The 14,724-nt window shown below is 36.4% G+C and overlaps 2 protein-coding genes and 1 long non-coding RNA gene across 4 annotated transcripts; all 3 read left to right on the top strand.

Moving 5' to 3' along the window:
* The first annotated feature begins 274 nt into the window (after positions 1-274).
* Positions 275-2,878, top strand: LOC131483371 (uncharacterized). 2 transcript variants are annotated; one of them, XR_009247623.1, is made up of 4 exons: positions 275-352; positions 1,203-1,279; positions 2,261-2,410; positions 2,784-2,878. It is a non-coding gene; the product is annotated as an uncharacterized LOC131483371 (long non-coding RNA). The 2 variants fall into 2 exon arrangements; XR_009247622.1 differs by lacking the exon at positions 275-352 and adding an exon at positions 459-696.
* A 3,580-nt stretch (positions 2,879-6,458) lies between these two features.
* Positions 6,459-7,610, top strand: LOC101525541 (olfactory receptor-like protein OLF3). Its single transcript, XM_004594446.2, has one exon. It carries the CDS (start codon positions 6,459-6,461, stop codon positions 7,410-7,412), a length of 954 nt encoding a protein of 317 aa, XP_004594503.2. The 3' UTR covers positions 7,413-7,610.
* A 5,697-nt stretch (positions 7,611-13,307) lies between these two features.
* On the top strand, positions 13,308-14,240 carry LOC101525299 (olfactory receptor-like protein OLF3). The gene has a single exon (XM_004594445.2). It carries the CDS (start codon positions 13,308-13,310, stop codon positions 14,238-14,240), a length of 933 nt encoding a protein of 310 aa, XP_004594502.2.
* Positions 14,241-14,724: the final 484 nt, after the last annotated feature.

Genomic DNA, 14,724 nt, shown 5'->3' with positions numbered 1-14,724 from the left:
TTAACATTCATGGACTTATAGTTTATTCTGTTTCCAGAAAAAAAAATTATGCATTTTCAATTGCTCTGAAGTCTCATCTCAATTAGTTTCCTCAGGATATGTATATATAAAATATTTTATTACTTCAATGTTAGTAACATGGCATACAATGCATTTTAATAGGTTGATAAAGTTTTATGACCTTCAGATTGTGATCTGGGGCTGGAATTGAGGTCTGCTGACTCACATTTCAGGGCTTGTTCACTCTCCAACGGGCTGTAGGGAGTGCACTGTGAAAATGTTCCAGAATAAGAGAACTACATGAAAAGGAATTCTCTATTTCTAGATATAGATTACAAATGATATAAAGAAGGTGAGCATTGGCAAAATGAAACCATCATAAAATGTATCACTAAAATTGATTCTCACATATTTAAGAAATTGAGATTATGTGAAAAGTCAGACAACAACATTTGGAAAGGATATCACCAATATGACTCAAAGGAAGAAAAACAAATTGTTCTCTTAGAGTTAAAACCATTTGTGAGACAATGTTGTTCCCTGTCAATCAAATGCTAGCATGATGGATAAGTTCATGCGCAGAAGTTGAATGCAGTATTTGCATGCTGCAACTCAGCCTGCGACTACAACTCGAGAGCAGACGAACCTTCCTCTAAGTGAAAGTGGCATTACTATTTACTCATCATCTCTGAAAAGGTATGGTTCTAAATTATTTCAGAGCAGCATGGAAAATGTCTGAAGACTGTAGGATTCACCCTTATATGCTCTGTTTATTATCCTGTCTCAATTGAGATTGTGGAGGACTCTAATGAGGAGAACAAATGTGATTAAGTCTTAGTGCAGTGTTTAAAAAGATGATACATTGGGAATCCCACTTTCATTTGGGTGTAGAGATGCATACTACAACCTATCTTCACTTCCTGGTATGTTATTCTCCATTACACAGTTCTTCTATAAGAAATATATGTATTAAAAATGACCTAAAAATTATATATATGTATATCATGCTTACCTTTATATCTTTTGCTTGAATGTTGCTTTATATCAGTTAAATATACATCAACAATAGGATACTAGATTTTCTGCCATGATACACTTAAGTAGCAGAGTATTGGACTTGTGACTATACCTATCAGACCAAATTTGAAAAATACTTTAAAAAATTAAAAAAGATGATACACAAAACACTTTTTGTTCTTTAGTGGTAGGAAATTATGACTGCAGTGAGGGAAAGATAATGTTGGTAATGTGCTCCCCACTAAACCTGACTGTGTCTAAGGTAAGAGTTTCAGTGTTCCAAAATTTGTTCAGCCATGGACTTTTCAAAATTGAATGCACAGTTTCAGAGATGATTTTTCTGAAGATATTCCCGAGTGACACATTAACATATTGTTGCACAGCAAGTAAATCACTGCTTTCTTTGTAATGTGAAGATAAAAGAGTGGGTAAGTCTTTAAAGTAGCTAATGAGTAGAAGCAGACCATGTCATCAGACAGTTTTAACTTAGAGGGTTAGCATTACAGAATGTGGCACTGCATGTTGCCAATGGAAATATGACCTCAGTGTTAAGCCCTGTATACTTGCTTGTACCTTGCAAAGGTAATTGGAGCACATTAGAGTGTTGATCATAGTGTAGGAGCAAGAAAATGAAAATACAATTAAAGCAGAAAAATAGTAATGTGAACATGATTGTATGAACGTATTTAAAACAACTGTGTGATCCATGTGTGCATGGAACCAATATTAGGGTTCTACTGAGCTTTTTTGATTTACACAAGGATCATATGTCACATCTTTTCCTTGATGAACAGTTGCTCAGAGTTCCTTCGAGGTCACACTTTTTAAAATTAGAGGTGGAATATGGGAACAATGTGATGAAAGGCAGAAAGAGTAGCTCATGCTTAGAAGTCATTGATACTTGAAGCTGTGATGATTCCGCTCAGGTTTCTGCAGACATGTAGGGAAGTTGGCTGAGATGGGATTTCCACCAGGGATATAACTGTTCAGAGTTTAAATAAATCATGTAAAACCCAAATTGAACAATGCCTGATCTCCATGAATTCAAATATATTGCATGCAATGACAAATATTGCCAAGTATCTCTCCTTGCAAATTTATCCAGAGATATGTTTAATTTGACTTAAACTCTTGACTTTCCAGAGATTTCTTTTCAAATAGGGAGAGGAAAAGTAAATTTTAGAGCAGAGAACAGGCCCTGATGTAGAGACATCCAATTTCTCATATTTTTCTTGGTAAACAGATGGTCATAGTTCCTTCAAATTTTCATCATTTTTATTAGAGCAGAGAGTGGCATGAACTATTTGATCACAGGTGAATAGCTGGGAATCTAACTGAGGAGAATAGAGAGAACATCTGAAGCCAAACTGTATTTACTCCATGCAGAAAAAGGGTAATCCCAGCATTATTATCAACTGAAAAAATTGTCAGAAATATTTACTTCTCATCTTGTCAGCTGGCATATATTTCAAGCTAAAAATGTTACAGTGTAATAGAATATTGAAATGGAAAGGATAAGAATATTAAGTGAATATCACCAAAGAGCAGATTGAAAGCTAGCATTTCATTTGTTAAATTCCAGACTCGATTTTCATAATAAAATAAAATAGTTTCCATGGATTCAATGAAAAGATTTTCTCTATTTAAATGCAAAGCTCATGACTGATTGGAATTTAACTTTTAAATTAGATGCACTTGATCATGTGAAATGAATTTCTTCAAGAATCTAAATAACTTTTTTATCCCTATTTCTTTGTCATATGTAGGAGAACATTTTATCCTGGTGAATTCTGCAACTAACTATTATTGGGAAACAGGAAAAAAAGCACAGTGATATAGTTTTAACTAGGACCTAACAAAGGTAGTATGTGTTTTTTTCTTTTCTATCTTTTTGGCAAATAAAAATAGTTTATTTATTGTTTATATTTTAAGTGTACACACTGGAAGAAAGATATGTGAGTTAATGTGTATATTAACTAATTATGTTTGTTCCTCCCAACCAAACCAATGTTGAGACATTTCACAGAAAGGAAAATGCTCAACACAAATTTATTTCAGTCATTGACTGTAGGACTTTCAGGAGATAATAGCTCATGAACTATTTCAATGGCACCTGTCCTATTACACGACATCTTGATAAATGGAACTTTGCTCAATATTCAACATTGGCTTTGACCATGTAGTGCACATTTAGCATAATACTAAGAGGTTTTTGTTGTCTTTTTTTTTTACACAGAAAAATAGTTCTGTGTAACTGTTCAGTTTTCCTTTAGTTATTTGGGTTTGATTTTTAAAATTGTGGAGAACTATGAAACTTATAAATTGCAAATAATATGACCAAGCTCTGGCTTCCTGATACGGTGGTTAGATACATGATCTGGCACGTAGGTCATTTAAAAAAATGGAAGTAGAAACTGTTTCATTTAGCTAAAAAGCAATTCCAACTTAATAAGGAAATGGAATTAATCACTGATGTGTTAGTATATGTGTCACCAAGTGTAGATGATATATCTATTTAGTTTATCTAACATGAGAAAAAAGGATGAAAGAAAAATATATTTTCAGATTTAAATATTCTGAAACCAAGTTTATCACCTTTGAAAATAATCAACTAATACATCAGTAACAGTTATTTAAATGTTAAAATGATATTTTTAAATGTTTTATATAAAATGTACCGTATGGTGAGAGTTTCAAGAATTAATAAAATAAAAGTAATAGGATTGGAGCAATTATACATTGTGGGAAAAAAACCTCTTCACAGTAACAGAAGCTCTATAAATTTGCTGATGCATGAGAATCATTTGAATAGAACTACATTTTGCATAATTTGAAAGTAGAAGTAGAATTTTTGGAGTAGGTGGAAATTACAACAGGGAATTTATAAGCAAATCTTTTTTTACTCCATAATAATGATGGGGCAAGTATATGTGTGGATAAAGTGTATAGCCGAAGTGGAAAATACTCTGAGATACAGAACAAAAGCAAGGGTACTTTATCTGCAGTGTGGAACAGGAAGAAAAATTCAAACAAATTATTGAGAAAGGAGGGAAATTATAGTGCTGTTTCTCGAAATGAACTCAGAAAGTAATCCAGTTTGTACAGAGGTAAGTGCAGTTGCTGGTGAGAAACTAGGCAATGACAAGTGTACAGCAGTGATTCCTTTCCCAAACAGATCTGTGTCTGTGTATATATCGATGACTAAGGGTAAAAGAGCCACTTGGGAGCAAAAGACATCTGAGGATGGAAGAGAGGATTATATGAAGACTTGGAATATTATATCAACATGAATTATATCATCACTTTAAAATGAGCACCTACCTAGTCAGGCACTCCTGTAGAAACTGTGCTTTTTCTTTTTTCTTTCCTTTATTTTGGAAATTTATGAATGCATTAGATTCTCAGAGTCACAGCCTAATAACCACTACAACACAATTCTCATGTTGGTGTGATAGTAATAAAAAGAGAGCAGTCCACTGTAGTTCACAGATACAATTCTAAAAATATAATACTTCCTTTCATCCTTCTCCCCGTTTCTTCTTCTCTCCTGCCCAACCTCCCTTCCCTTTCTCTAATTCCCTTCTTATTTCTTTCATTCAAATTTTTAAGATAACATTTTTATATCACGTTATAGTCAAACGTTTGATGTTCCACCAAAGAGTTCAACAAATAAAAAGTAAACAAAATCAAATGAAATGATGCTCATTTCTTTCATTGAAAGTTTTAAAATAATCACTTCGCTAAGATTGGAGTAGTATATCACTCTTAACCATTGATTTTGTAAACATAGAAAGCAAAGTCTGACAAACTATATTTACTACCAACATCAACACACGCGGCTATTTCTTTTTGTTTTTTTCCCTGTGACTTTTTCTTCTTTTCCACTACTAACTCACACAAATTGGGAGCACATGCAGTGTTTGTCTTTCATGTCGGCATATCTCACTCAACATGATGTCCTTCAGTTGCATCCATTTTCATACAAATGGAAGAACTACATTCTTTTCAATAATGGAATAGTATCCATCATGTGTAAATTATATATATCACATTTTCTTAATTCATGTATGAATACCTTATTTGATTTCACATTGCTATAGTGAACACTGTTTCTATAAATGTGGTGGTGCAGATATGTGTCTGATATGATGTGTTTCTGTCTTTTGGGTACATACTCAGTAGTATGACTGCTGGAACAGATGCAAGTCTATTTCTAGTTTTTTGAGAAATCCCCATACTGCTTTGCTCTAATTTGCATCCCCACCATCAGTGTATAAGGGTTTCCCATTTTCCACTTTATCAGCTTTCCTTTATGTTGCTTAAGCTTTGGGGGCCTATGCAGTCATCACCTACAACAAGATTTTGAAAAGTGAGAACTTTGCAACTCCTTTAACTTACCAACAACCCTTTAAATTATCCAATAGTACACACATTTTGAAGCGGGAAAAGCATGAGCCTCAAACAGGCTAAATAGCATGTCCCAGGTCCTAGGAAACATAAGAGAAGTCTGGGACTAATTTTCTATGAAGCTGATTCTTTCACATCCTTATGAGACAGAGTCACTGATTTTAATGAGACAGGAGTGACGGTAGAGAGAATGCAGGGTGGAGAAGAGGAGCATGGTAGTTCATAGGTTTGTATAATCTCCAGGCAACCAGCACAGTGTAACAGATGAACAAACGGTGTGAGAACAACCTCTTCTCTGTTTTTTTTCTTCATTTTGGCAGCTCTGTTGAGCACAGAAAAGAATAATACCCTAAAATCTCAGCTTCCAGTACAGATGGCATACAGTGTATGTTGCCAGATTATCTGAAAGTGCAATTGTGAGTTTCTATAGATATGCTTACTTGTTTTTTATCATAACCAATTCATATATGATATTTTAACATCAAGTCAACATCTTGCAGCTACTTAATAAAATCAGATTTTAAACTAGGTTCTATGATTACAGATTTTCCAAAGCCTTGCTTCTTATAAATATTCCCATTAACCATATGTTTTTGCATTTTATCATGGCAAATCTAGTTCTAGTTAATATAGTTTAGGTAGTTCTGGTTAACACAATGAAGGAAATTCTTTGTGCCTTAATTATGCCCTACTCAATAGTTACAATTTTATATTATAATTATACCTATAATTTTATAATTATAGGTCGTGCCTATCTTGGAATGCGGATCTGTTTCTAAACACACAAAACTCTTGAAATCACAGTGCAAAATCCCCAGCTATTATTTAATCTCACAAGACCAGGCAGCATTTCCCTGACAGTATCAGAGTGTCTAATGCAGAATAGATATAATGTGTGCCTAAATCAGCTGTGTTAATATAAGATCTGAGCTACCAGTATGCTTAAACAATGAAAACATTCAAAGTATACATTAATTCTTACTATTATTATTTTTCCAGTTTTCTCTCCAGATTAGTAACTCTCGCATTTTTTGATGGGAAGAGATAACCAGACGTGGGTGAGTGAATTCATTCTCCTCGGCCTGTCCAGTGACCGGGACATCCAAGTCTCCCTCTTTGCCCTGTTCTTGGTCATGTACCTGGTCACAGTACTGGGGAACTTCCTCATTGCTCTTCTGATCAGACTGGACAGTCAACTTCACACTCCCATGTATTTCTTCCTCATCAACCTCTCCCTTATAGATGTCTCTTATTCCACAAGCATAGTCCCTCAGATGCTGGTCCATTTTCTCACACAACACAAAGGAATCCCATTCGTGAGTTGTGCAGCTCAGCTGTTCTTCTCCCTGGCCTTGGGCGGAATTGAGTTTGTTCTGCTGGCAGTGATGGCCTATGATCGCTATGTGGCTGTGTGTGACCCCCTGCGATATTCAGCCATTATGCATGGAGGACTGTGTGTTAGGTTGGCTGTCACATCCTGGGTCAGTGGCTCCATCAACTCTCTCATGCAGACCACCATAACCTTTCAGCTGCCTATGTGCAATAACAAATTTGTTGATCACATATCATGTGAACTCCTAGCAGTTGTCAGACTAGCCTGTGTGGACATTTCCTCCAATGAAGTTGCGATCATGGTCTCCAGCATTGTTCTGCTTATGACACCGTTTTTCCTGGTTCTTTTGTCCTACATCCAGATCATCTCCACCATCCTAAAGATCCAGTCCACAGAAGGAAGGAAGAAAGCCTTCCACACCTGTGCTTCCCACCTCACAGTGGTGGCTCTGTGCTATGGCATGGCCATTTTCACCTACATCCAGCCCCACTCCAACCCTTCTGTCCTACAAGAGAACTTGATCTCCCTTTTCTATGCCATTTTGACACCCATGCTGAATCCCATGATTTACAGTCTAAGGAACAAGGAGGTGAAGGGGGCCTGGCAGAAACTCTTGGGAAAAATCTCTGGATTGACATCAAAACTGGCAGCCTGATGACTCATGAGCATCTCGTAGACATGTCAGCTATGGCTCAGCATTCTCCACCCAACTCAGATGGACAGGCATCAGCTGGGTTGCCCTGGAAACCAGGAAGGAGCTGATGTAACATATACTAGGGAAGTTGTGTAGGAGACGGAGTGGTTTTGTTGGGGTGTGGTTGTATTTTTATGCCTCAGCAACCTGCTCTTTGGAGTTCAGCACTGCTGTAATATAGCTTCCCACATTTACACAATCTGCACTTCCATGACCTGACCTTACTGAAAAAATATTCCTGTTTGGACTTGTAATGGATGTTATTATGGAACTATTCATGTATGTAATTTTTGGAATGCTGGTACTCATATATTCACATTTTGGAAAAGCTTCTCGAGTTTCCCTTGGGAATCAAATGCCTTTCCACATATCTGGTGGGGTTTGTAGTCACTTCCAGAAACTGTGTGTGTCAACATTCTGGGAAGAGTGGTATTTTCATGTTCGATTAAACTGTTTTTATCCCCTCTAACCAACGATGCGATTGCTACACAACGGAATTGGGTACGTGGGAAAAGAAGATTGAGTGTCTACATAACTATTGATAGCGGTATCAAAAACAAAATTCTGTTAAAAACAATTACTGTAAGATAAAAATAACCCAAAATATAACAGTGAAATTATTTAATTTTTTTTTACTTTTTATTAATTAAAGGACTGATTTTATGCTTCATACAGTTCTTAGAATACAATTATTCTTTCCTCATTCCCTCATGGAATCCCTTTTTGATTTGAGATCCTTAAAATGTGTAGAAAATATCTAGAGTATTTAAAGAAATCTTCTGTTAATAGCATTATTTTCTGTTATAATATTGGCACTTTACTTTTGAAAATGCATTTTGAACTTTCATTCATCTATGTTATTTCAAAATTTTTCAAACATTTCATATTACCTTACCTTTTTTTCTTACAAACATATTATTGTACTTTCCACTTACTCATTCTCCTATTATATTAGTGTTGTGCCTTCTGTTGGTGTTCCAAAACTATTTAACTAATTTGATAGTCCATAGTTGAATCTTTTACAAGTGGGACAGAATCTGGAAAAGTCTCACAATACAGTTGCATCAGCTGTGAAGAGAATTTTGGTTATTAACTATAAACAATGCTGTGTTGCAAAAGATAGTATTCAAGAGTCCCATAGATGACCTGTGAATAACTAGACACTTTAGGTCAAATATTTTTACACTGTGAGAACATGAAGCACAAGTCCTAGGTAAGGTATAACTTCCTAAAACTAAAACACCCACAAAGACCTGGGAGACTCTCCTCTAAGGAACTGGATTTTGTGGATCAGTATAGTGGCACAGTTAGTTGTCTGGACAAACAGCAGCTAGAGTCAGTGGGATGTGGGCATTGGTGGACTGAATGGAAGATGTAGAGATTTAATCACCTCTTCTCACTCATAAAGAAAATAAAAAGTTCTAAACATTCAAAGCAATACTTGAAGCCTGAGCTGGACCCTCCCCTTGAGAAATTAATTTCCTAAACTGTTTCTCATTCTCCAGGGACCAAGAACCAAAACTTGATCTACAAAGTTGAAACAGGGGTTTGGGTGTTGGGTGCACTATTAGCTATACAGAATGTAAGAGAAATTAAATGAAACCTAATAAACAAAACATAATTGGCCCCTTGAGAGATTTCATCCCTGAAGTTTGAGAAACTTACTTGCTCCAGATGAACTTTCCTCAAATTCCACAACTCTCACAGCCCTGACATCTTCCAGCACACAGGTTGATACCTCTCTAGTTTCCAAAGGTGAGTCAGACGTTTCCGTTATTTCTTTAGTACTTATTTAGCAACATCAATTTATTCCTCCTGAGATTCTGAACATTAAACAAACATCATCATTCTAATTCCATTATTCTCCATTATCATGGTCCTTTAGTTTGACTTAGAGGAGAATGAAGGTCTCTCTCTCTGTTTCTAACGTATGTTGTTGCGTTCATTCTCCTATCAGACATAAAAACATAAGCGTGATGACCAGTCAGAAAAGACAAGAACTGCTGGTGCTTCTCTTCCATGTGCTGATGTGGCTTGAAGGTCAGATTTTACCTTCAAGCTAAGTGGAGAAGAAATTATTATATTCCACAGTGACCGTTGTAAGTGCCAGTCTCTGAAGGGAATAAAATCTAAAGTTGGAACTCTGGTAGATCTCTTGGTATGTCTCCTGTTTTGATGCTCAGCTAAGTCTCAGACTTTAAAACAGTAGTATAACTTCACACAGCACCAGACTATGTACATAGGACACCATCTTGATGGGTGAGTCCCAAGTTTTCAGATAATTTTTGTTAACTACTGACTCTTCCAGGCTTTAGTCACCTGATCTCACCATTTTGTCGCTTCTACATACAGACGTGTGTGTTTGTAGTCATAATTCAGAGTGCTATTATGTTGTATTAATTGAATAACATATAATAACAGATATATAAAATGTTTACTATAATGCTTGGTACAGCAATGTTCAAAAATAGTAAGTATAAGCTGATACCAATGTGATCTAGAGATAAGTTCAACACAGTTTACTCCTTCTCATAGCATTCTTTCTGCTCCAGTGAATTTTTGCACTTTGGCTGGCCCAGGATGCTTCAAAGATGCGCTGGCTTTCTTCCCATCACATGGCCCCAACATAGAGAAGACAGAGGTTTTCTAAAGCCAGATAGGGTCATTGAATGAATCTGTGTAATTGACTTTACTAAGCCATGTTTAACAAATATACCAAGACACTGAATACCCTTAGACTTTCACATTGTTTTTTTAAAAAAGACATAAAAATGTATTTGCTAAAACCAAAAACATTTATTTAAATAACTTACATATTCTTGACCGTAATTTATTAAACACAAACAATGTTGTCTTCAGCACACTCCTCTTTTGTATATGGGTTTTTTTTTAATTTTGTTTTATGACACAGTTTCATAGGCTCTAGTATTCCCCCAACCTCTCCCCATGCCCTCCCCCCATGGTGGATTCCTGCACATTGTTGCAGTAGTACGTTTCATACCCAGTCATGATTCCTTCATTGCGAGCATGTACCATGTATAGAGTCCAGCCTCTTACGGTCCAGATAAGTTCAACAGTTTCCTTGAGAGACCATCCCTGGTCTGAAAGTAGAGCTGGCAGAATATCATCCCCTCCAATGAAAAGTCACGACATAACATTAACAACAATTTACAACATTATGGAGTTAATTGACATGGTATTGAGTGACCAATATGTTAGAAAATGCAAGATCTTAACCACATCCTGTGACTACTTCATTGACAGTTCAATTTTAGCTTATATACAACCGGCTGCTATACACCTTAAAATGGTTAGAGGATATTATTCAGCTATCTTGTGTCTATTTTCATTTTTATATTTAGCAGCTTATAGTATTGAAGCATGATTTTTACTGAACTTGGTGAATTTTAGGAAAATCCAAACAGGCTTATAACTCTACAAGGCATGTGTTAACAATTGAGGTGCAGAACAATTTTAGGAGGGATGTGCAGAGAAGTCTTCAATACCCCAGTGAGGAGTAACTAATCTTTATGTCCTACCTAGTAAGGTATATGTGAGTCCAAGCTGATGATTTCCTGTCTGTTCTAAGCTTTCCTTGTTGTTCTCTGTCTACCTAATCTAATTTTTTGTGGGGGTTGTATATGTTTTTTCAGAATTGGTAAGAAAATATTTTGTGTTTTATTATTCTATATTCAATATTTTTTCTGGTTGTAGAAGTATAAATAATGCAAACAAATACACCATGAACTGTCATCTCTACATCAAAATCACCTGTGTGCACCCACATGGCCGCTAATAAGACCTGAAAAGTTGCTGCATTGCAACTTACATTTGAGTTCCTGATGGAAATATCTGAAGAAAAGTTGTAGCAGTAAGTTATAATGTGTAATTACGATAAATGACAGGTATTCCTTTAAAGAACAGGTCACAGTGGGACCTATCTTAGAAATTATCTCACTGTGGGATGTTTTCCATTTTATTGTGATTTGTTTGCTTATTTATTTCATTCACTTAAATCATATCACAAAGCATTTAAAAAGCAGAAAGTTTAAAATAAATGGTAATTCCTTTAACCCCTACATCATAGGAATTTGAAGTGTGTCTCTGTGTGTATGTAAAGAAAAAGAGAGATGTAATTCTCTAAGTGATTCTAAAACAGCAGATGTGTATGTAGACAATCTTAATATTGGGTAAGAAAAAGAAAACAACAAAAAGGAAAAACACTTGGTATGCAGTTAAAAACAACAGTATGCAGCAGGTTATTGAAGTTACACTTTGCATGATTGTTTCCTTATATTAGAGAGAACATATGTATTTGTTCTTTTGTGATTGACTTATTTCACTGAACATAATGGTCTCTAGTTGGGACCATCTAGTTGCAATAGTATAATTTCATTCTTCTTAATAGCTGAGCAATATTCCATGAGGGAGATGTACCTGTGAGGATTCTTTTAAGAAACATTTTTAAAGAATTTTGCCCACTCTAGGATCTCAGTTTGTTTTTTTCTCATTGAGTTGTGGGAGTTCCCCATATATTTTGGATATTAACTGCTTATTAAGTATGTAATTTGCAAATTCCATTTTTCCATTCCACAGGTTAGCATTTCATATTAATGTTTATGTGCTGCAAAGAAGCTTAAACAGGTATATGTTTTAATAAGAAATCCTAACAGTACTACTACAGCACATACTCAATATCATCCTCAATTCATCTATTTTTACTGGTAAGGACTGATTCACTCTTCTTATAAAATGAATGAACGATACCATCCTTGAGCAGGTATCATCATGCAGTAGCAACTTGACATCAATAAGTAGTTTTTTAAGTTCATGCTGGCAGACTATAAGAGGCTAATTTTGATAGCTACGAGTATCTATCCTTCTGCAACACACCTGATTCTTGCGGTTGGTATCATCCAGCGGGGCAACTAGCAGGAAGGAGGTGAAGAGGAAATCTTTCACTGAGCACTCTGAATAACAGGGAAAATTACAGAGAAAATTGACATGAATTACGATAAAATACATATAAAAACAAAATATGCATAGAAATAAAGTGGTCACTGGGTGTATGATTGTCATTTTTAGCCCATAATTATACTCATGTGAAACTATAGTTTCCCTACATTTCATTGGTTGAATGTTAGTAGTACTGAAATAAACCTGTGAATATAGAGTAAATAAAAATTATGTCTGAAAAAACTAATGAGGATGTAAGAGGCATGCAGAACGAGACAGTGAGAAAAGTGTAATCAACTTCTTGGGACGATAACTATGAAAAACACAAAATCTGATCTCTTTATAGCAATAAAAATATTAGGAAAAAATAGAAAGTTTCCTTGAAGCATTGAGCATCTCCTGGGTGCATTCTGCAGAAGATGGCTGGATAGGATTGTGTCTTGGTGTTTTAGTTGGAAAACACAAGAAGTGAATGGTTGATTAGTATTGAACATCATTTACAATTCAAAAAATCCTTCCTGCGCACAAAACGGTTGCTCCTCAGGAAGACAAGAATTATCCAATATAATAGCACATTGAGTAGGATTTCATGGGCTAATTCTTCTCTAATATTCTTTCTACAAGTCACAGTCTAGGTTTGGAAAAGAAATTACATTCCAAGAAATGAAATTCCAAAACATTGCTTGTTTTCTCCTTGCTTTGCAGCGGTGCACAGGTGTGCTGCTGAGCTCTCCATCCATGGGTGTGTGGAAGAGTCTGAATGATGATTTGAATGAAATATCCTAGGGGAACTTTCTGAGACTGGCAGCCTCTTAAGAGCATCTAAAAGAAATCACATTTCCAACCCAGAGTTTCTTCAATTTGTTATGTGTACATCTTTAGTATTTTCCTCGGAAGCTCATGGGCCAGGAAAGTAGAAACCAGACATGGGTAAGTGAGTTCATTTTGCTTGGGTTATCCAGGGACTGGGGCACACAGGTGTCCCTTTTTGTGCTGGTTTTGGTCATGTACTTGATGACTGTTGTGGGAAACTCTCTCATTATCCTTCTGATCACACTGGATAGCAGGCTTCATACCCCCATGTATTTCTTCCTTAGTGTGCTGTCCTTTATAGACCTTTGTTATTCAAATAGTATTGCTCCTCAAATGCTGGTGCACTTGCTGTCAGCACAAAAATCCATCCCCTTCCACAACTGTGTGTTCCAGCTCTGTATTTCCCTGGCACTGGGTGGGTCTGAATTTTTCCTGCTGGGAGCCATGGCCTATGACCGCTACGTGGCAGTGTGCCACCCACTGCACTACACAGTCATCATGCATGGAGGGCTGTGCCTGGGACTTGCTGCTGGCTGCTTGGCGGCTGGTTTTACAAACTCACTAATGGAAACAATCATTACTTTCCACCTTCCTCTGTGTCACAATGTGATTAACCATTTTGCCTGTGAGACCCTAGCAGTGCTACGGCTGGCTTGTGTGGACATCTCCTTCAACCAGGTCATGGTGGCCGTCTCAGGATTTCTGGTCATCGTGCTTCCCTGTTCCCTGGTTTTATTCTCGTATGCACGGATAGTTGCTGCCATTCTGCAAATCAGTTCTACTCAGGGACGTAGCAAAGCATTTGGCACCTGTGCCTCTCACCTCACTGTGGTTTGCATGTGCTTTGGTGCCACCACCTTTACCTACCTAGGTCCCCGGTCTACCTCCTCAGTAGACAAAGAGAAGGTGATTTCTCTGTTCTATACTGTGGTGGCACCCATGTTGAACCCTATGATCTATAGTTTAAGGAACAGAGAAGTTGTGGCTGCTCTCCACAAAGTTTTAGAGAATGTGAGGTGAAGGGTCAAGACTCAAGAAGCTCTTGTTATCTGGCATCAGAGTAAAAGAGGAGTTAGAAAACTGTTGAGAGGACAAACACAGTTACATTAAAAACTATTCTTGTGTTTGACTGTTGTTGCACTGGTGTTCTATGTAACTAATAACTCGGTGTGGTTGACTTCCTCCAATTATTAGCTAGAATTCTAGCTCATTTTTGCATTCTCTGTTCACACACCAAGAGAATTACCATAGACATTACTGCATAACTTGAGTAGGTTTAGATTGCGTTTGTCCAAGATCCTTCAAAACTAAAGATTGGTTGGTAAGTGAAAGAAAGTTTCCTCACAACTCAAAACCTAAGCTCAGTTATGTTTTGGTACCGAAACATCCTTATCTTCTCAATTCCATGTTCTTCAAGCAGAGTTCCACAAAGTATCTACTCCTATCTTGCATTCTTTTTTTTTTTTACAATGAAGAGAGAGGATTAAGAAAAAGATGGAAGCTA

The sequence above is a fragment of the Ochotona princeps genome, chromosome 25, assembly GCF_030435755.1.
Source record: "Ochotona princeps isolate mOchPri1 chromosome 25, mOchPri1.hap1, whole genome shotgun sequence".
NCBI lineage: Eukaryota > Metazoa > Chordata > Mammalia > Lagomorpha > Ochotonidae > Ochotona > Ochotona princeps.
The sequence above is the reverse complement of the archived record's forward strand: the minus strand, read 5'-3'. Positions and strand labels throughout refer to the sequence as shown.

Bases quoted from the DNA above. Each gene is read 5' to 3' on its own strand.
- LOC101525541 (XM_004594446.2), top strand. From the start codon at position 6,459: ATGGGAAGAGATAACCAGACGTGGGTGAGTGAATTCATTCTCCTCGGC.
- LOC101525299 (XM_004594445.2), top strand. From the start codon at position 13,308: ATGGGCCAGGAAAGTAGAAACCAGACATGGGTAAGTGAGTTCATTTTG.